We start from the raw sequence: 23,759 nt of genomic DNA on the forward strand, positions 1-23,759 counted from the left end.
TCTTGGTCAGCGGATGTGTCATCCAAGACAAAATTACTTAACATTCCTTTCAAAGGTAAAACTTTATTTGGACCTGATTTGAAAGAGATTATTTCAGACATCACTGGGGGAAAGGGCCACGCCCTTCCACAGGATAGGTCTTTTAAGGCTAAAAATAAGCCTAATTTTCGTCCTTTTCGCAGAAATGGACCAGCCTCTAATTCTGCATCCTCTTAGCAAGAGGGTAATGCCTCACAACCCAAACCAGCCTGGAAACCAATGCAAGGCTGGAACAAGGGTAAGCAGGCCAAGAAGCCTGCCACTGCTAACAAGACAGCATGAAGGAGTAGCCCCCGATCCGGGACCGGATCTGGTGGGGGGCAGACTCTCTCTCTTTGCTCAGGCTTGGGCAAGAGATGTTCAGGATCCTTGGGCGCTAGAAATAGTCTCTCAAGGTTATCTCCTGGAATTCAAGGAACTACCCCCAAGGGGAAGGTTCCACAAGTCTCAATTATCCTCAAACCAAATAAAGAGACAGGAATTCTTACATTGTGTAGAAGACCTGTTAAAGATGGGAATGATACACCCAGTTCCAATAAAGGAACAAGGAATGGGATTTTATTCCAATCTGTTCGTAGTTCCCAAAAAAGAGGGAACGTTCAGACCAATTTTGGATTTGAAGATCCTAAACAAATTTCTCAGGGTACCATCGTTCAAAATGGAAACTATTCGAACGATTCTACCCACCATCCAGGAAAGTCAATTTATGACTACCGTGGATCTAAAGGATGCGTACCTACATATCCCTATCCACAAGGAACATCATCAGTTCCTAAGGTTCGCTTTTCTGGACAAACATTACCAGTTTGTGGCTCTTCCATTCGGATTAGCCACTGCTCCAAGGATTTTCACAAAGGTGCTAGGGTCCCTTCTAGCGGTTCTAAGACCAAGGGGCATTGCAGTAGTACCTTACTTGGACGACATTCTAATACAAACGTCGTCCCTGTCAAAGGCAAAGGCTCATACGGACATCGTTCTAGCCTTTCTCACATCTCACGGATGGAAGGTGAACAAAGAAAAGAGTTCTCTGTCCCCGTCAACAAGAGTTCCCTTCTTGGGAACAATAATAGATTCCTTAGAAATGAGGATTTTTCTGACAGAGGTCAGAAAATCAAAACTTCTAAGCTCTTGTCAAGTGCTTCATTCTGTTCCTCGTCCTTCCATAGCACAGTGCATGGAAGTAATAGGATTGATGGTTGCAACAATGGACATAGTTCCTTTTGCACAAATTCATCTAAGACCATTACAACTGTGCATGCTCAAACAGTGGAATGGGGATTATACAGACTTGTCTCCAATGATTCAAGTAGATCAAAAGACCAGAGATTCACTCCGTTGGTGGCTGACCCTGGACCATCTGTCCCAGGGAATGAGCTTCCGCAGGCCAGAGTGGGTCATTGTCACGACCGACGCCAGTCTAGTGGGCTGGGGTGCGGTCTGGGAATCCCTGAAAGCTCAGGGTCTATGGTCTCGGGAAGAGTCTCTTCTCCCGATAAACATTCTGGAACTAAGAGCGATATTCAATGCTCTCAGAGCTTGGCCTCAACTAGCAAAGGCCAAATTCATAAGGTTCCAATCAGACAACATGACAACTGTTGCTTATATCAATCATCAAGGGGGAACAAAGAGTTCCCTGGCGATGAAAGAAGTGACCAAAATAATTCAATGGGCGGAGGATCACTCCTGCCACTTGTCTGCGATCCACATCCCAGGAGTGGAAAATTGGGAAGCGGATTTTCTGAGTCGTCAGACATTTCATCCGGGGGAGTGGGAACTCCATCCGGAAATCTTTGCCCAAATAACTCAATTATGGGGCATTCCAGACATGGATCTGATGGCGTCTCATCAGAACTTCAAGGTTCCTTGCTACGGGTCCAGATCCAGGGATCCCAAGGCGACTCTAGTAGATGCACTAGTAGCTCCTTGGACTTTCAACCTAGCTTACGTATTCCCACCGTTTCCTCTCATTCCCAGGCTGGTAGCCAGGATCAATCAGGAGAGGGCCTCGGTGATCTTGATAGCTCCTGCGTGGCCACGCAGGACTTGGTATGCAGACCTGGTGAATATGTCATCGGCTCCACCATGGAAGCTACCTTTGAAACAGGACCTTCTTGTTCAAGGTCCATTCGAACACCCAAATCTGGTCTCCCTCCAACTGACGGCTTGGAGATTGAACGCTTGATTCTATCAAAGCGTGGGTTTTCAGATTCGGTGATAGATACTCTGGTTCAGGCCAGAAAACCTGTAACTAGAAAAATTTACCATAAAATATGGAAAAAATATATCTGTTGGTGTGAATCCAAAGGATTCCCATGGAATAAGATAAAAATTCCTAAGATTCTCTCCTTTCTTCAAGAAGGTTTGGAGAAAGGATTATCTGCAAGTTCTATAAAGGGACAGATCTCTGCGTTATCTGTCTTACTACACAAAAGACTGGCAGCTGTGCCAGATGTTCAAGCATTTGTTCAGGCTCTGGTTAGGATCAAGCCTGTTTACAGACCTTTGACTCCTCCCTGGAGTCTAAATCTAGTTCTTTCAGTTCTTCAAGGGGTTCCGTTTGAACCCTTACATTCCATAGATATTAAGTTACTATCTTGGAAAGTTTTGTTTTTGGTTGCAATTTCTTCTGCTAGAAGAGTTTCAGAGTTATCTGCTCTGCAGTGTTCTCCTCCTTATCTGGTGTTCCATGCAGATAAGGTGGTTTTGCGTACTAAGCCTGGTTTTCTTCCTAAAGTTGTTTCTAACAAAAATATTAACCAGGAGATAGTTTTACCTTCTTTGTGTCCGAATCCAGTTTCAAAGAAGGAACGTTTGTTACACAATTTGGACGTTGTCCGTGCTCTAAAGTTCTATTTAGAGGCTACTAAAGATTTCAGACAAACATCTTCCTTGTTTGTTGTTTATTCTGGTAAAAGGAGAGGTCAAAAAGCGACTTTTACCTCTCTTTCCTTTTGTCTTAAAAGCATTATCCGATTGGCTTATGAGACTGCCGGACGGCAGCCTCCTGAAAGAATCACAGCTCACTCCACTAGGGCTGTGGCTTCCACATGGGCCTTCAAGAACGAGGCTTCTGTTGATCAGATATGTAAGGCAGCGACTTGGTCTTCACTGCACACTTTTGCCAAATTTTACAAATTTGATACTTTTGCTTCTTCGGAGGCTATTTTTGGGAGAAAAGTTTTGCAAGCTGTGGTGCCTTCCGTTTAGGTGACCTGATTTGCTCCCTCCCTTCATCCGTGTCCTAAAGCTTTGGTATTGGTTCCCACAAGTAAGGATGACGCCGTGGACCGGACACACCAATGTTGGAGAAAACAGAATTTATGCTTACCTGATAAATTACTTTCTCCAACGGTGTGTCCGGTCCACGGCCCGCCCTGGTTTTTTTAATCAGGTCTGATGAATTATTTTCTCTAACTACAGTCACCACGGTATCATATGGTTTCTCCTATATATATTTCCTCCTGTCCGTCGGTCGAATGACTGGGGTGGGCGGAGCCTAGGAGGGATCATGTGACCAGCTTTGCTGGGACTCTTTGCCATTTCCTGTTGGGGAAGAGAATATCCCACAAGTAAGGATGACGCCGTGGACCGGACACACCGTTGGAGAAAGTAATTTATCAGGTAAGCATAAATTCTGTTTTTTTGTGTTTCATTTCCTTTAATATCTCCCTAAACAAAATATACATAGCTTTTCCTGTTTACAATAGTGGCCTTTATGACATTTCTCACACTGTAAAGGCACCATTTCTACCATTGAAACTACTGAGTTGCTTTATTCTCACTGTAATTTTTTTACTGTACAGAGTGGGATTGCATTTTTTATGCAAGATATTAATTTTCCTGTATTGGTAATATTGATTCTACAACAAAACCTTAATAAAGTAAAACACGCCCGCAAACAGGCAAATTACAAGTCGCTGGTTATTGCTACTGCAAGTTTGTGGTAGCAATTAGTGCTCAGAAAATTAACCAGAGATTAGGGGCGGTATTACATATGAGGCGCATATATTTCACCCGCTAATTTTACTCCCATAAACTAACATAGAACTGCGTCACAAATCAGTATCATATATTTAGTGCAAGGACTTACGCGCAAAAAAGGAGAAATTTTACTCCATTTTCACCTCGCCACACATAGGCAGGCACAGTAATCCTTGCACTGAAATATATAAGTACCGTAACTCCCTGGAAGTTCTAACTAACACCTAATGCATGCGCAATATCTACCTGTCAAGCGACATCCCCCCACCGCAATAACTATCGCAATCTACCTAATACATGTATTAACCCCTAATCCACCATCCCCCCACATCGCAATCTACCTAATAAATGTATTAACCCCTAATCCTCCATGCCCCCAGATCGCAAACTGCCTAATAAATGTATTAACCCCTAATCCGCCATCCCCCCACATCGCAAACTGCCTAATAAAGTGATTAAACCCTAAACCGCCATCCCCCCACAACACAATAAACCTAATTAACCTATTAACCCCTAAACCGCCAACCCCCCACAACGCAATAAAATAATTTAATCACTAAGCCCCCTAATCTAATAACCCCTAAATTAACCCCATTTACATAAAATAATAAAATTCTAAGTTAAAATACTAAGTTAAAATTAAAATAAAAAGTAAAAAATCCTAACTTAAAAAACCTAAGATTAAATTAAAATAAAAAAATCTAAAATTACAAAAAAAATAAGTCTAAAATTACAGAAACAAATAAACCAAATTATATAAAAAAATTAAACCTAATCTAATACCCCTATGAAAATAAAAAAGCCCCCCAAAATAAAGACACCCCTAACCTAAACTAAACTACCAATAGCACCAAACCCCCATAAAAGCTACCCATTGCCCCTAATGAGGCATTTGTATGGGCATTGCCCTTAAAAGGGCAATCAGCTCTTTTGCAGCCCATGAAAATAAAAAAAAATCCTAATCTAAAAAATGAAGAAACCCCCCCAAATAAAAAAAAAAGCCTAAGTCTAACCCCCAAGTAGGTGCTCACCGTTCCTGAAGTCCTACGGAGAAAGTCTTCTTCCAGGCGGTGAAGTTCTTCTTCCAGGCAGGGACATCTTCTTCCATCGTGGGGACCTCTTTTATCTTAATCCAGGCCGAAGGTGGCGCAGAGCAAGAACGCGGGCCGTGGAGCCATCCAGCGTGAAGGATTCTCTTTGTACGATCGTCGCCGCACACTGAGGAATGAATGCAAGATACCCGTTTTATATTTGGGGTACCTTGCTTTCCTATTGGCTGAAATTTTAAAATCAGCTAATAGGATGAGAGCTACTGAAATCCTATTGGCTGTTCAAATGTGTGAGGTGAATTTACGGGCAACGCAGGTTTCAGCAGTTACGCTGAAGCCTGCGCTGTATATGTAATCTTGCCCCTGATCTCTGGTTAATTTTCTAAAAGTGCCCCAAATGCCCTTAAAATAGACTGCATTATAGTATAGTATTTTTATAAAAAAACAACTGCATAAGGCAGTTTTGGGGCTTTAAAGGTGGTGGGTTTGGGGTGTGGGGTAGCGCTCCACTTGTAATCTAGTCCATAATGTATAACACATCATACACACATGTACTGTATACCCATGATGTTCCTTTAAGTATATAACTACTGTGATTATATCAATAGCCAAAAGACAATTACATAAATAATAAAATATTCAATAAAAAATTTAGAAAAAAAAATTGGATTGTTGGTGACAACTGAAACCATTTCTGATCATATAGACGGCCCATGCAGCCCAGTTAGGGAGGGGCGAAACATGTCATCTGGCAGCAGTGCGCTTGTGTGGTCTAGGACTATGGGGTAATTTTGGTTCTTGGCTACTGTTAGAGGTACAGGCGGCTTCCAGCCCAGGTGTGGGTTGCAACATCCCATTTTCCCTTCAGGTTTAGCAGTACTTCTTTAGCAGTATATTTATGTGCTTATATGTGTATACACATATATCACTAAATAAATATATATGTATATAGCACACAGAGGAAGTCCAGTACTCACTTGCAAGCTCTCAGCTAAGTGTTGGACTTCCTCTGTGTGCTGTATTAATTTGTTTTGTAATTTTCCCTATGGGCCTTGCACCCAGACCTGCCTGGGGTTAACTGTCTGGGACTCTGAGGACAGTGCAGCTGCCTGAGAGTGCTATTGAGGCTTGAGCACCCAGGACTGTGCATGTTGCAGGGTCATACGATGTGTTGTGAGTCCAATCTGAGTGCAGTCACAGTCTGAGTGCAGTCTCCTTTTATATAAGCATATACATATAAATTAACAGTTAAAACACAGTCCCCATAGACCGCAATGTAAAGGCACTTTTTTCCTAACACCTCACATTCACTCACTTTAACCCCTTATAACTGCTTAGTGCAGATATATTTGTTTTTTTTTAAATGCTCGTATATTTTATTTTTAAAAAGGAACTATACTCTTAATTTTAGGGGGCAATTCAGGAACTTTTTTTAAATTAACCAGAGGTCTGATCTCTGGTTAATTTCACTGAGCGGAAAGTTCTACGGCAAGCTCATGAAAGCATTAACCAGCCACTCGTAATGGCTGTTTATTCAAAATGCGCCCGTAAATGAGCAAATTTGGCAGTTTACGGACGCACATTAAATTAGCGATCCACTTGTAACCTAGCCCTATGTTATTAATGTTTAAAGGGACAGTTCACTCCAAAATTATCTCCCATTTAAATTGTTCTTAATGATCCTATTAAATTGTTTACAAGTAGCTCCTTTACCCCTATTTTGGCCTTTGAAATAGCTGATTTAGCTTGTGGTTTCCCAACCTATTCTGAAAGTTTTGATACTGGAGTCTCAGCTATTGATAAACCTAAGTAAACACAGCCAGCAGAAGAAATGACACTCCCAGTGGGGTGCAGGATAGTTAAAGGGACACTGAACCCACATTTTTTCTTTCATGAGCATGCAGTTTTAAGCAACTTTCTAATTTACTCCTATTATCATTTTTTCTTCGTTCTCTTGCTATCTTTATTTGAAAAAGAAGGCATCTAAGCTTGTTTTGAGGTTCAGAACTCTGGATATCACTTTTTTATTGGTGGATGAATTTATCCATCAATCAGCAAGGACAACCCAGGTTGTTCACCAAAAATGGGCCGGTATCTAAACTTAGATTCTTGCATTTCAAATAAAGATACCAAGAGAATGAAGAAAATTTGATAATAGGAGTACATTAGAAAGTTGCTTAAAATGTCATGCTCTAGCTGAATCATGAAAGAAAAAATTTGGGTTTTCCATTGTTCTCTCTATGTATTGAGCTTTAGTTTTCCAGACAAATATAAGATAAGGAAGCAAGTGTATGTACACAAAGTGATAACATAATGAGATATGATATTGCCTTTAAGTTTAACCCATTGTAATAGGCTGTGGTTTAAAAGCACAAAACCAGCTACTTCATATACACAAATAAACCTGAGTATACATTTTATACTCTGCACCTGGTATAACAAGTCATTAAAAATACATTAATATAAAATTAATTTTACAGTGTACTGTCCCTTTAAGGTGGAGGAGTGTAGTGATAAATTCTTCCTAATCACATCCATTGAGTGCGGCATGGTCATTCTTTCTGGTGTTTAATTAAATTGAGCACATGCTTCCTTTTTCCCTATAGTATACAATAAAATATTCAAGTTCACCTAAACTATTTGTTCTCCATATTCCCCTCTTCATCCTTTGCCCTCATAAACAAAATGTAAAATGCATCCCCAAAGTATATGGAAACTTTATATAAATATATCTTGGTTTGAACACACTTATTGCTAAAATAAACTATAAACTGTATTATTTAATGATTAAAAATTGTCTTTAAAGAGACACTGTATTGTACAATTTTCCCCATTTTAATGCGTCCCTAATTATCCATTATAACTGCTGGAGTATAGTAAGTTGTTTACAAATGCCTCCATTACCTTCATTTTGTTATCTAAAATATCTGATTTTGCCTGTTGACACTGCCCTCTAAACTGAAAATATAAATACTTCTGTATTCTCTGCAGAAAAGCTATGTAAACAAGACAGTATCATAAATTAACCTCCCAGTGTGAGCATGGTAGAGAATGATTTTTGTATCTGAAATAGCTGATTTTGTTCATTGGACCCCCACCCATAGTTAACATATCAAAAACCATTTGCCTTTGTGTATAGAGAGAGATAACTTTAGCTGGTCAGCTCTGTCTGCAGGCTCAGCAAATGTAAAAGGGCATGGCCATTGAGTTTTAATGAGCAAAGCTAGCTATTTCAAATAAATAAATAAACACAAATTAGCATTTTCCCATGCATTTTATACAATGGCATAACAAGTCATTAAGGGGAAACAATGGGAAACAATCTTTACAATTAATTGCCCCTTTAACCTAAAGGTGAGTTAGTAGGGCATTCTCTACCATTTATCCTCTCTTATATGTTCTCCTGTCTTCATCTACCTATGCACCATTGCATCACATCCTACAGACATCCACCCACTGTTCCTCTTTAAAGGGACAGTCTACCTTAAAATGTTTATTGTTTAAAAAGATAGATACCACCTTTACTACCCATTCCCCAGCTTTGCATAACCAACATTGTTTTATTAACATAACTTTTAAACCTCTAAACCCCTGCAGGCTGTCTTTATCTAAGTGCATTTTATTAGCTTTTCGCAGCCAGACAGTGCTCGTTAATGTGTGCCATATAGATAACAATCCTGTGGAGTTAGTCATGAGTCAGCACTGATTGGCTAAAATGCAAATCTGTAAATAGCACCGATGTATGTATTTTATTTGCCTCCTACTCTCTGTCTCACCTAGATGTCTCCTTTTTAAAGGGACAATCTACTTGAACGTGTTTTTGTTTAAAAATATGGATAATCCCTTTATTACCCATTACTAATTTTTTCATAACCAACACTGTTATAGACGTTTTATCTCTGTGATTACCTTGTAGCTAAGCCTCTGCAGACTGCCCCTTTATCGCAGTGCTTTTTACAAACTTGCATTTTATCCAATTGGTGCTGATTCCTGCATAACTCCACAGGAGTGAGCACAATGTTTATCTAGATGGCACACATGACCTAGCACTATCTAGCGGTGAAAAGCTAATAAAATGCACTGAGGTAGAAGGTGGCCTGCAGGGGCTTAGAAACAGACAGAGATTTAGAGGTTTAGAGTTTACAATGTATAATAATGTTGGTTGTACAAAGCTGGGCAATGGGTAGTAAAGGTGTTATCTCTCTTTTTAAACAATAAATTCCTTACTCCCATCAGCCCTCTTCTCTTGCGCTGCTCATTGTGAACCTATAATATGAGCTACTTCCTTGTTATCCTTCATGTAACCCCCTCCTCTCTGACCCTTTTTGTTCTCCCTTTGCCTCTACTCTTTTTTGTCAATCAGCTTCCTACTCTGTAATGGTATCAGCCTCCCTATTTCCATCCTTTTCTGCAACTGCCATTCTCTGCCCTCCCTAAAACTCTTCCCTCCCATTCCCCCTGGCCTCCTTTCTAACCACAGTCTAGTCTCCACTCTGGTCCCTTCTTATCTTGTGATCTGTTACATTTTTATTGAAAAGTTGTTCTCTCAGTGAGTTCTCTAAATTCTCCTACCTGTCCTTCTCTGGTCCATCTACGTTTCCTGTATTTAGTAGTCTTCATTTAGCGCTCTGTATAGAGAAAACAATGTTACTGTTATGGATAACTATTGTTAATGAGGAACATCATGAATTAGCGCCAGTACCGAGACTAACCTCAGTTGCTTTTTCCTCCCACAGCGAAATCTGCCACCTAGGATTTGAGAAGAAAAAATTGCTAATAACGCACAATACATGACGTGGAGGACAGACAGGCCTGTGTATACATGAATATACGGTATATGAAAACAGACATGCAAGTCATGTGGGAAAGACAGATCTTCACTTGAGCAGACAGGTGAAAGTGTATACGATGTCAGCTTCTAATATACTCACTGAAAATTATTAGCAGGCCAACCACAAATGCTACCGCTGCAAAGATGAGACCTCCTCTCCTAACAGTCTCATAGTCTGTAAATAGGTGGGGTGAAAAAAGTCAAGATAAACTAGCAAGGATTAAGAGAAAAAAAAATAGTATCCCACTACTACCACCAATAACAGTCCCAGACATCAATTCACTTCACAAAAATCAGACCTCACAAAAAAATCTAAAATTACTCTCAGCTGCATTAAACAGGTGGGAAATGGTTCAGTTTAAAAGAATGTGTGTTTTATGCATCTAAAAGAGGGCATATACAATATATTATAGTCGTTATTAAGAAACATAAAACTATGCTATGTATGCTTGTGAGGCTTTTCACTATCCACCAGTAAGAGTGGACGGAGTTGTCCTTTTGAGACAGTGAGCAGACTATTTGGAACAAACATGTATTGCATGTTAGTTTCAAAATCAGAAACTATGTTTAGCATATTTAAATACTGTTCTTTCAAGGCCATTTTTTTTAGATTAATGTCCCTTTAATGTTAAAGGAACACTAAACCTAATTTTTTTCTTTCAGGATTTAGGTAGAGAATACAATTTTAAAAAGCATTCCAATTTACTTCTATTATCTAATTTGCTTCATTATTTAGATATTCTTTGTAGAAGAAATAGCAATGCACATGGGTGAGCCAATCACACAAGGCATCTATGTGCAGCCACCAATCAGCAGCTACTTGAGCCTATCTAGATATGCTTTCCAGAAAAGGATATCAAGAGAATAAAGCAAAATAGATAATAGAAGTAAATTAAAAAGTTGTTTAAAATTGCATGCTCTTTCTAAATCATGAAAGAAAAAAAAATGGGTTTCATGTCCCTTTAAGGATAGAATATCTGCTTTGAAATTAACACATTTCTGAATTAATGGATAATTTGTTAAAGTGGAGAGCATTTCCACATGATATTAGACTATGTGTACTTACCATAGAAAAATCGTTCCTGGCCATTCATATCCTGTGCTGGAGAAAGAAAGAGAGAAGAGGTGAGACAGGATTGGAACTGTGTCTAATATGTTAATATGTCAAGTATTTATGTGTGTATTGATAATACACCAACAGAGGAGGTCAGGGTTTTTAATATATTTTTAAAACACAGGTGTGCAGTGCACTCAATTACCCTGATGTCAAGCAACTGTGTATAATCAAACACATATTTACAGGTATTTAGACAAAATGTGCTGTAAAGAATGCTAGAAAATGTGCAATTTAATCTGAATCTGTCAAACCTCCCCAAAATAAAAAAACTAACACTAAAAAATCCTAAACTACCCATTGCCCCTAAAAAGGCATTTGTATGGGCATTGCCTTTAAAAGGGCATTCAGCTCTTTTACTGCCATTAAAAGGGCATTCAGCTCTTTTAAGAGTGCCCAAAAAATCCCTAATCTAACCCCCCCCCCAAAAAAATGAAAAATAAGCCTTAGTCTAACCCTCAAATAGGTACTCATCGTTCCTGAAGTCCGGCGGAGAATGTCCTGTTCCAGACGGTGAAGTCTTTTTCCAAGCGGCCGACATCTTTTTCCAAACTGGGACCACTTCCTTCATCCAGGACCAAGCCGGCACGGAGCGGAGATGACCGCGGAGCAGGACCGGCAGCCCCGGAGCCATGGAGGATCCTCTTCGTACGATCGCCGCCGTACACTGAATAGTGAATTCAAGGTATGCATTTAAATATGGCGTCCCTTGCATTCCTATTGACTGATTTGATTCTTCAAATTCAAATCAGCGAATAGGATGAGAGCTACTGAAATCCTATTGGCTGTTCAAATCAGTCAATAGGTATGCAAGGGATGCCATATTTAATTGTGTACCTTGAATTCACTATTCAGTGCGCGGCGGCGATCGTACGAAGAGGATCCTCCACGCTCCATGGCTCTGTGGTCGCCGGTCCTGCTCCGCGCTCATCTCCGCTCCGCGCCGGCTTGGTACTAGATAAAGAAGGAAGCGGTCCCTGCTTGGAAGAAGATGTCGGCCGCTTGGAAAAAGACTTCACCGCCTGGAACAGGACCTTCTCCGCCAGACTTCAGGAATGGTGAGTACCTATTTGAGGGTTAGAGTTAGGATTTTTTTAATATTTTTTTTTTTTTTAGGTTAGGGATTTATTGGGCACTCTTAAAAGAACTGAATGCCCTTTTAAGGGCAATGCCCATACAAATGACCCTTTAGGGGCAATAGGTAGTTTAGTTTTTTTTAGTGTTAGGTTTATTTATTTGGGGGGGGGGGTGGGTAGTGACTTAGAATTTTTTTTTAAATGCAAAAGAGCTGTTTAACTTAATGCAAAAGAGCTGGTTATCTATTAATGTCACCACACCCTACAAAAAGCCCTTTTAAGGGCTATTGGTAGATTAGCATTAGCATTATTTTGGGGGGGCTTTTTTATTTTCATAGGAATTAGGTTTAATTTTTTAATTTTGGATAATTTTTGTTTATTATTTTTTTGTAATATTAGACTTTTTTATTTTTGGTAATTTTAGATTATTTATTTTAATTTAATGTTAGGTTTATTTTTCTAAGTACTGTTAGGATTTTTTATTTTAATTATAATTTAGTATTTTATTATTTTATGTAATTTTGGGGTTAATTTAGTGGGTGTTAGGTTAGGGGTTTAGCAATTAAATTATTTATTTGCGTTGTGGGGGTTTGACGGATTAGGCGTTAATAGGTTAATTAGGGTACTTGCGTTGTGGGGGGTTGGCGGATTAGGGGTTAATAGTTTTAATAGGATTGTTGCGTTGTGTGGGTTTGGTGGATTAGGGGTTAATAGATTTATAAGGTTTGTTGCGATGTGAGTTAATGGCGGATTAGGGGTTATTAGTTTTAATAGGTACTTTGCAATGTTGGTTAATGGTGGATTAGGGGTTAATAAATGTAATAGGTAGTTTGCGATGTTGGGGTTGGCAGATTTAGGGGTTAATACTTTTACTAGGTAGATTGCTATGTGGGTGAATGGGTTAGGGGTTAATAGTTTAATTAGGCATATTGTGTTGTGGGGGGTTGTCGGTTTAGGGGTTAATACTTTTATTATTAGTTGTGATATGGGGGGATTGTGGGTATAGGGGTTTTTACGTGTTGGGTTTATTTTTGGGAGGTCGGTTAGACTTTTACGGGAGAGTTGATTTTTTTCTTTATTTTCTTAGGCACCGGCAGTTTCTAAAGTGCCGTAAGTCACTGGCGACTCCAGAACTTTGCTGTAACTGCCTGAAAATATTAACTAACACCTAACGCATGCGCAATATCTATTTACCTGTCAACCGCAATCCCCCACCGCAATAACTAATAAAGTATATTAACCCCTAATTCACCATTAACCCACATCGCAATAAACTTAATAAATGTATTAACCCCTAATCCGCTATTAACCCACAACGCAATAAACCTAATAAATGTATTAACCCCTATTCCGCCAAACCCCCACAACTCAAATAACTAATTAAATTACTAAGCCCCCTAACCTAACACCCCCTAAATTAACCCCAATTACCTAAATTAAAAGATACTAAATTACAGATTAAAATAAAAAAGATAACGTTACTTAAAAAAAAAATAATAATCTAAGATTACAAAAATAAAAAAGTCTAACATAAAATAATAAACCAAATTATCAAAAATAAAAAAATTAAACCTAATGCCTATGAAACTAAAAAAGCCCCGCAAAATAAAAACACCCCCTAATCTAATACTAAACTGCCAATAGTCCTTAAAAGAGCCTTTTGTAGGCCATTGCCCTAAATTAAACAGCTCTTTTACCTTAAAAAATACTTAGCCCCCCTCTAACAGTAAAACCCACCACCCAACAAACCCCCCAAAATAATAAAAAACTAACACTAAAAAATCCTAAATTACCCATTGCCCCCAAAGGGGCATTTGTATGGGCATTGCCCTTAAAAGGGCATTCAGCTCTTTTAAGAGTGCCCAATAAATCCCTAATCTAAAAAAAACAACCCCCCCAAAAATAAAAAAAGCCTAAGTCTAACCCCCAAATAGGTACTCACCGTTCCTGAAGTCCGGCGGAGAAGGTCCTGTTCCAGGCGGTGAAGTCTTCTTCCAAGCGGCGGACATCTTCTTCCAAGCGAGGACCACTTCCTTCTTCATCCAGGACCAAGTCAGCGCGGAGATGAGCGCGGAGCAGGACCGGCGACCGCAGAGCCATGGAGAGTGGAGGATCCTCTTTGTACGATCGCCGCCCCACACTGAATAGTGAATTCAAGGTACGCGTTTAAATATGGCGTCCCTTGCATTCCTATGATTTTAACAGCCAATAGGATTTCAGTAGCTCTCATCCTATTGGTTGATTTGAATTTAAAGAATCAAATCAGCCAATAGGAATGCAAGGGATGCCATATTTAAACACGTACCTTGAATCTATTCATTGTACGTCTGCAATCGGCTTGGTCCTGGATGAAGAAGGAAGTGGTCCCCGCTTGGAAGAAGATGTCTGCCACTTGGAAGAAGACTTCACCACCTGGAACAGGACCTTCTCCTACGGACTTTAAGAATGGTGAGTACCTATTTGGGGGTTAGACTTAGGCTTCTTTTATTTTTGGGGGGTTTGTTTTTATTTAGATTAGGGATTTTTATTTTGGGGGGGTTTGTTGGGTGGTGGGTTTTACTGTTAGAGGGGGAACTTAGTATTTTTAAGGTAAAAGAGCTGTTTAAATTAGAGCAATGCCCTACAAAATGCCCTTTTAAGGGCTATTAGTAGTTTAGTATTAGATTAGGGGGTGTTTTTATTTTGGGGGCTTTTTTATTTTCATAGGGATTACGTTTATTTTTTTAATTTTTGATAATTTGATTTATTATTTTATGTAATCTTATACTTTTTTATTTTTGTAATCTTAGATTAATTTAATTTTTTATTTTTTTAAGTAATGTTAGCTTTTTATTTTATTTGTAACGTAGTATGTTTTAATTTAGGTAATTGGTGTTAGTTTAGGGGGTGTTAGGTTAGGGGGTTCAGTAACAGAGTAACATAGTAGATTAGGTTGAAAAAAGACTGAAGTCCATCTAGTTCAACCTATACAAATATAAAATACTTACAAAAAGCTCCAGTTAAGATTAAATAATCCCTTTAATTAATGACCCATTTAAAACAAGCAATCATATCCATGAATTTTGTTTCTAGACAGACATGTATCCAAACATTTTTTAAATGTATCTAGGGTATTAGCATTCACTACCTCCTTTGGTAATGAGTTCCACAACTGCTCTTACAGTGAAAAAATGTTTCCGTTGCAGGAGATTAAATCTCCTTTCCTCTGACCTTAAATTGTGACCTCTTGTCACAAACAATTTTCTTGGAATAAACAGAGCTTCTGCCATCTCTTTATATGGGCCTTGAATATATTTATATAAAATAATCATGTCACCTCGCAAGCGCCTTTTTTTCTAAAGAAAACAGACCCAGTTTGGCTAGCCTCTCCTCATAGTTTAAATTCTCTATTCCCCTTATTAGCTTTGTGGCCCTTCTCTGAACATTTTCTAGTTCTGCAGCATCTTTTTTTTGCGATCGGTCCCCAGAACTGCACTCCATACTCAAGGTGAGGTCTTACCAGGGATTCATATAGTGACATAATTATGTTTTCTTCCCTTGAATCAATTCCTGTTTTAATACATGCTAGTATCTTATTAGCCTTTGAACCCGCTGCCCTGCATTGTGCACCCATCTTTAGCTTGTTATCTATTACTACTCCCAAATCCCTTTCCTCCTCTGTTTGGCTAAGTCTTTTCCCATTTAAATAATAAATTGCCTGCTTATTTTTACTTCCAAAATGTAGAACCTTGCATTTCCCCGTATTAAATCTAATTTTCCATTTACTTGCCCATACTTCTAATTTATGCAGATCTCTTTATAACGAAAGTTCATCCTGGTCTGACCTAATGACCTTACTTAACTTAGTATCATCTGCAAAAATAGAGATGTCGCTATTTAATCCTTTTATTTATAAAAATATTAAAAAGAATAGGGCCCAGTACTGATCCCTGGGGAACTCCACTGATTAACTTTGTCCAAACTGAGTATGATCCATTCACTACTACTCGTTGCTCCCTATCTTTTATCCAGTTATTTATCCATGAGCTAACATTTTTAGCTATTCCCAGTCCCTTAATTTTGTGCATTAATTTATCATGTGGCACTGTATCAAACACCTTTGCAAAATCTAAGTATATCACATCAACTGATTTCCATTTATCTATATTTTTACTTACTTCCTCATAGAATATAATTAGATTAGTTTGACATGATCTATTCCACATAAAACCATGCTGATTTGAATTTATAATCTTGTTTACACGAATATGCTTATCAATATAATCCCTTATAATCCCTTCAAATATCTTCCCCACTATTGATGTCAGACTAACTGGTCTATAGTTTCCTGGATCATCCCTGTTTCCCTTTTTGAAGAGTGGCACCACTCAGGATAATGAGTCTTGAAAAATTAAGAGTAGAGCTTTGTCTATAACAGTGCTAAATTCCCTTAACACCCTTGGGTGAATTCCATCTGGGCATGGAGTTTTATTTACTTTAATATGATCCAGTTTTTTTCTGATATCCTCTATACATAACCCAGTTAATGGTATGTGCTGGCATGTTCTATTTTGTTCCAAAGTATCCTCCATTAGTTCCTCTGGTTTAGTACCTCAGCCTTCTCCCTGTCACTATTAATCATGCTACCCTCCACGCATTTTAATGTACCTATATTGTCCTTCTTAGATTTTTTGCTATTTATGTACATTAAGAACCTTTCAGGGTTAGATTTAGAATCCTTTGCAATTAATTTTTCATTTTCAATTTTGTCTAATTTGATTGCTTTTTTGCATGCATTGTTACATTCCTTATACATATGGTATGTTGAGTTTGTAGTATTTTCTTTGAATAATTTAAATGCCCTATGTTTTTCCTAAATTTATTTAGCCACATTGGCTTTGATTTTTTTTTTTTTTATAACCATATGGTTTTTGTTGAAATGTTATCCATTTATCCTCTGTATTTCTATTAAAGAATACTTTGTCCCATTTTATGATTTCCTTAAATTCCAATTCTATCTAATTTCTGGGCTATAACATTTCTCCATCTGGTATACACATATGAGGGAAGCAAACAAAGTCGAGGCTATCACTAATTGACCCATCCTAAAGTCCAAAAAAGAAGTTAAAAAATGTCTTGGGTAGATATAGAAAAGTTCATCAATGGATTTTCTTCTATAGTTAAACCCCTGACTACTCTCACTAAGAAAGCTTACAAATATTCCTGGAATCCCCAAGCCAATCAAGCTTTCAACTTACTAAAAGAGAGTTTTGTCTCAGCTCCCATATTGCAATTCCCAGACCTGAAGTTTCCATATGTTTTGGAGGTAGACGCCTCAGACTATGCTATTGGTGCAATACTGTCTCAAAGAAAATCCTTAAAAAAAACCCTACACCCAGTTTCCTTCTATTCCAGGCTCATGAATAGTGCCAAATTAAATTATGCCATTGGAGAAAAGGAATTGCTAGCCATCAAGGCTTCACTAGAGTTCTGGAGGCATTTACTAGAAGGCACCTCTTTACCCATAATAATCTATACCAACCACAGAAACCTCCAATATTTAAAAACCAATAAAACCTTAAGTTCACGAAAAGTTCGCTGGAGTCTTTTCTTTTCTAGGTTCAATTACCTTATTACATATCGCCCTGGTAGTAAAAACATGAAAGGAGACACACTGTCTAGAAAAGATCCCAAACCTTAATATGACCAAACTCCAGGTTCTATTGTACCCCCAGACAGGCTTGTTGCTCTTATTTCACACAATTCGGACCATATCAAAAGTTATCAAGAAAAGGATCCCTCTACATTGTAACTCCCTCTTCAAAAAGCTTCAGATGGTCTACTCTATCATGGACATCAACTATATGCCCCTGCTTCTCTCAGGGATGAATTTCTCAGAGCCGCCCATGATTCTCTCCTATCAGGTCATCCTGGCATAAGGAAAACTTTACATCTCATACAAAGAGATTTCTGGTGGCCAAAGATGGTCCACAATGTAACAAAATGTGTTCAAACCTGTTCGGTTTGTTGTAGATCAAAACATCAAAAGATCCATCCTTATGGGTATCTTCTATCCATGCCCATTGCAGACAGACCTTGGCAAGCAATAGCCATGGACTTTATTGTCGACCTACCGCCTTCCTCCAATAATAACATAATTCTTGTAGTTAATGACCTTTCTCAAAGATGGCTCATTTTATTCATATCCAAGGACTACCAACTGCTTTCCAAAATAGCTCAATTGTTTCTTAACCATATTGTTAAACTTCATGGTTTACCTAATTCAATCACTACAGATAGGGGCACAATTTACTTCGAGATTCTAGTTGCAACTCTGCCAAACTCTTCAGATTGAAAGAAGACTTTCTACGTCTTTCCATCCCCAGACCAATTGGCACACAGAAAGAACATATCAGACCCTGGAGCAGTACCTACATTGTTACTACACTATACAACAAGATAACTGGACCTCCCTATTGTCAACTGTAGAATTCTCGTACAATAATACCATTAACAGCTCCAGTAAACTTACTCCATTTTTTGTTAACTATGGATTTCATCCATCATACCACCTAACTCAAAGGAGTGAAACCACTTCACCCCTAGTTATTGACACGATTAACATTATAGCATAAGGCTTCACTCATCTTAAAGAAACTCTACAAGAAGCCCAAGCGAGACAAAATACTTATTATGATCTCAGGAGATCAAAACCACCTGAGTACAAACCAGGAGATAGCGTTTGGCTCTCCACTAAATATTTGAAACTTCGGGTACCTAGCAAAAAACTTGGTAGTTTATTCATTGGACCTTTTCAGATCATTAAAGTGCTGAACCGGAATGCGGTCACTCTTCAGTTACCCCCTTCTTATAAATGTCATCCAATGTTTCATGTCTCTTTACTCAAACCCTACCATCCAGTAAGACCTCATTCCCAACAAGTGACTGAGTCATCCTTTCTACCAGACGACAAGGAATATGAGGTTGAGTCTATTATTGATTCTCAATACTACCGACGATCCCTTCAGTATCTGGTCCGCTGGAAGGGTTACGAAATGGAGGAAGATTCATGGGAACCCTCTATCAACCTGTCGGCTCCACGACTCGTTTCGCAATTCCATCGGCGACATCCATATCGTCCCAGGCCTTGATCCGCTGTCATGTTTCAGTCTTATCCAGTATGTACCTTAAAAAATTTCTGTCTCACCACCCTATTTAAGGCTCCTCCTCCTCTTCCTCTTTGCTAGGTAATTTGCTTATGTGGTGTAAAGACCTCTGTCGAGCAACTACGATTTAGCCACTAATTTCATTGGGAGTGAATACCTTTTAGACTGAATCTCTCTTCCTATTATTCTCCTCCAGTCTAAATCAGTCTGGTACATTTTATTCCCTACAGGAATCTGCAGTTTCACCGAAACCAACTCAAACTTCCATTCAGCTTACCTTACTTGTAGCCTCCGCTACTCCCAAGTATTCCGCTGACAAGCTGCGGTGCATGACGTCACTCCTCTGTGCCTGCACACTCTCAGTCCGGACTGGCTGAATCTCCAACCCTCTGAATCACGGTATAGTTACGAGCGGAGCTTGCAGGCTCATAAGCCTCAAGTTAAATGAATGACGCAACTGGCTAAAGACCTGCATACTAACACTTGAGCTGCCTATCTGAACTGTCTGACTAACTAACCACTTGCTCTGATTTATTCACCTCCATTTTGTCTACCATCAGGCTTGTGTCCTCTGAGTGCATTATTCTGTGACCCTCAGTATTCCATTTTAACTCCTCATCTCTATCTTATACTATAATCGTCATACTACATACTATCTTGGACTCAGTACTGATTACTTTGTGTGTGGATTTACTTCCTGGCGAAGATTATACCATAGTAGGAACTAACCTTTGTACCGTAGTCTTTCTCAAAGATTTACACTTACATAGCCTCAGTACCAAGAAATATACCGTTGCTAGTGGTTTTCTACCAATCTTCCCAAATTGAGCGTCCACATTTATCTTAGCTAAAGATTTGATTGTTCAGTCCTTTATTGACTAGTCGTAGTCACCCTCAGTTCAATGAGCATAACAGGGCTCTAATTACATCCATAGAGTCTGTGGTTTGGTGTGAGACTGAGTGTTAATTATTTGGGTTATGTGGGTACTTAAGAAAAACTTAATAGAGCTACTGAAATTCTATTTGCTGATTGGAACAGCCAATAGAATTTCAGAAGCTCTAATCCTATTGGCTGTTTTGAACAACCAATTGGATTTTAGTAGCTCTCATCCTTTTGGCTAATTTGAATTTCCAAAATCAAATCAGCCAATAGGAATGCAAGGGACGCCATTTTGAAAAGGCTCCCTTGCATTGTAGATTCAGTATACGGCGGCGACTGTATGAAGAGGATGCTCCCTGCCGGATGTCTTCAGGATGGACCCGCTCCGCGCTGCCAGGATGAAGATAGAAAATGCAGCCGGGATGAAGATAGAAGATGCTGCCGGGATGAATATAGAAGATGCCGCCTGGATGAAGATGGAGCCGCCTGGGTGAAAATGGAGCCGCCAGGATGAAGATCCTTTAAGCAGGACTTCAGCAACTGTGAGTACCTAATGAGGGGTTAGAGTTAGGTTTTTTAAGTTTTTTTGGGTGTTTTGTTTTAGTTTAGGGTTTGGGCTTCTTTTAAAAGAGCTAAATGCCCCTTTCAGGGCAATGCAAAAGAGCTAAATGCCCTTTTAAGGGCAATGCCCATGCAAATGCCCTTTTCAGGGCAATGCCCATGCAAATGCCCTTTTCAGGGCAATGGGTAGATTAGGTTTTTGTTAGAGTTAGGTTTTTATATTTTGGGGGGTTGGTTGGGTGGTAGGTTTTACTGTTGGAGGGGCCTTTGTATTTTTTTTTACAGGTAAAAGAGCTGTTTAACTTAGGGCAATGCCCTACAAAAGGCTCTTTTAAGGGCTATTGGTAGTTTATTGTAGGCTAGGTTTTTTTGGAGGGGGGGGTGGGCTTTTTTATTTTTATAGGGCTATTAGATTAGGTGTAATTATTTTCTATTTTTGATAATTGCGTTTGTTAATTTTCATAATTTAGTGTTTGTTATTTTTTGTAATTTAGTATTTTTTATTTTTTGCAATTAGATACTTTGTAATTTGTATAGTAGTGTTAGGATTTTATTTATGTGTATTTTAGTTTTCTTTAATTGGTAGTTAGTTTAATTTTAGTTTAATAATTATTTTAGTTTAATTGTTAGTTTAAACTTAGTTTTTTTTAATTTGACAGGTAAGTTTTAATTTAATTTAAGATAGGGAAATTGTAATTTTAATATAAAGTTAGGGGGGCATTATGTTTAGGGGTTACTAGTTTAAATTAGTTTATTGCAATGTGGCGCTTTCAGTTTAGGGGTTATTAATTTAGTATATTTCGTTGTGGGGGGCTTGTGGTTTAGGGGTTAATAGGTTTATTATAGTGGCGGCGGTGTAGGGGAACAAAAGAATAGGGGTTAATAACTTTAGTATAGTGGGGGCGATGTGGGCGGACGTCAGATTAGGGGTTAATAATATTTAAATAGTGTTTGCACTGTGGGAGGGCGGCGGTTTAGGGGTTAATAACTTTATTATAGTGATGACGATGTCGGGGAGCGGCGGAATAGGGTTTAATAAATTTTATTAGTGGCGGCGATGCCAGGAGCGGCAGATTAGGGGTTAATAAATTTATTATATATTGTTTGCAATGCGGAAGGGCCTCGGTTTAAGGGTTAAAAGGTAGTTTATGGGTGTTAGTGTACTTTGTAACACTTTAGTTATTTGTTTTATGTAACTGTTTTGTTGCGTAAAACTCATAACTACTGCTCTCAGATGGCGTTACGGATCTTGTCGGTATAGGGTGTAACGCAAGCTTTTTAGCCTCACCGCAAAACTCGTAATGGCTGCGCTATGGAAGTCCGATGAAAAAACGTAATTTTTACGAGTGCGGGACTGACGTTGCGTTACAGGCTAAAAGGCTTGCGGTACAGCTATACCGACAAGACTTGTAATTGCTACGTTGCTATTTTAACGCTGAAATTACCATTTTTTCAGCGTTAAAACACGAACGCACAACTCGTAATCTACCTGTTAGTTAAACCTTTAAGACACTGCTTATGAAAAGAGATTTCAAATGTGACCATTTTATGACCACTGTTACCCAAATGTTCTTTGACTTCTATGTTTGATATTATATCTGTTTTTTTTATAGCACTAAATCAAATATAGTGTTACTCCTAGTTGGTTCCTCTATTAATTGTGACAAGAAGTTATCCCTGAGAACATTTATAAATCTATCCCCCTTAGCTGAATTACTAGTTTTGTTGGCCCAGTTTATATCAGGGTAGTTAAAATCTCCCATAATTACAGCACTGTTATTAGCAGCCTTACCTATTTGGATAAGTAGATGAGTTTCCTCCAGGTCACACATTTTATTAGTTATTTGCTTTGTGTGGGTTTGGCGGATTAGGGGTTAATAGTTATATTAGGTTTATTGCGTTGTGGGTTAATGGCGGATTAGGGGTTAATAGTTTTATTAGCTTTATTGCGATGTGGGTTAATGGTGGATTAGGGGTTAATACATTTATTAGGTTTATTGCGATGTGGGTTAATGGTGGATTAGGGGTTAATATACTTTATTCGGTTTATTGTGATGTGGGTTAATGGCGGATTAGGGGTTAATACATTTATTAAGTTTATTGCGATGTGGGTTAATGGGGATTAGGGGTTAATATACTTTATTAGTTATTGCTGTGGGGAATTGCAGTTGACAGGTAGATGGATATTGCACATGCGTTAGGTGTTAGTTAATATTTTCAGGCAGTTACTGGAGTTATGGTGCTCACATTTTCAGCGCAAGGCTTGCTGAGCCTGCCTATGTGTGGCAAGGTAAAAATGGAGTAAAATTTCTCCATTTTCACCGCGTAAGTCCTTGCGCTGAATATGTGATACCTATTTTCTATGTTAGCTTATGGGAGTACAAATTGTGGGCGACGGGTGAAATATACGCGCTGCATTTATATGCGGCACCATATATGTTATACCAAAACCGCGTAAAAACCGGCGTCGCCGGCTTTTGCGGGCAATGCCACATATGTAATCTTGCCCTATGTGGATAGCAATTAGTTTACACTGCAAGTTATTTTCTGCAAATAAAGGTTCCTGGTATACAACAGACTACTATAAAGCATTTCAAATAAACATAAGTACAATATAATAAAGAAAAACTTGTAAAATAGTTAAAAATTGAAAAGTATCATAGACCAGAAATTCAAGTTGCTGTGTAATTTATAAGCTTGTCTTGAATTAAAAATGCACTTGTTGCAATGTATGATACATTTATGAAACCAATAGATTTATTAAGCTATTTTTTATTTTGTTTTTTGCTTAATGATTCAGATATACCGGTCTCAAACAACTTCACAATGTACTTCTATTATCTAATTTGCTTAATTCTCTTGGTATCCTTTGTTGAAGGAGCAGTAATGCATTACTAAACACATCATATGAGCCAATGACAAGAGGCATATATGTGCAGCCACCAATCAGCAGCTAGCTCATAGTAGTGTATTACCTTTTCTTAGCCTACCTATGTATACTTTTCAACAAAGGATACTAAAAAACAACACAAATTAGATAGGTAAGTATACTGGAAGTTGTTTAAAATTGCAAATGAATGCCT

General features: G+C 38.5%; 1 protein-coding gene across 1 annotated transcript in view; it reads right to left on the bottom strand.

Moving 5' to 3' along the window:
• FXYD2 (FXYD domain containing ion transport regulator 2) overlaps positions 1-23,759 on the bottom strand; it is a 41,101-nt gene that overhangs the window by 4,604 nt on the left and 12,738 nt on the right. Inside the window, exons 3-6 of the mRNA XM_053691286.1 lie at positions 10,967-11,002; positions 10,001-10,075; positions 9,782-9,818; positions 9,642-9,697 (exon numbers count right to left, since the gene is read on the bottom strand). Coding sequence (XP_053547261.1) covers positions 9,676-9,697; positions 9,782-9,818; positions 10,001-10,075; positions 10,967-11,002 — 170 coding nt within the window. The 3' untranslated portion in view covers positions 9,642-9,675. The remainder of the gene's footprint in view (positions 1-9,641; positions 9,698-9,781; positions 9,819-10,000; positions 10,076-10,966; positions 11,003-23,759) is intronic.

Source organism: Bombina bombina, chromosome 8, assembly GCF_027579735.1.
Source record: "Bombina bombina isolate aBomBom1 chromosome 8, aBomBom1.pri, whole genome shotgun sequence".
Lineage (NCBI taxonomy): Eukaryota > Metazoa > Chordata > Amphibia > Anura > Bombinatoridae > Bombina > Bombina bombina.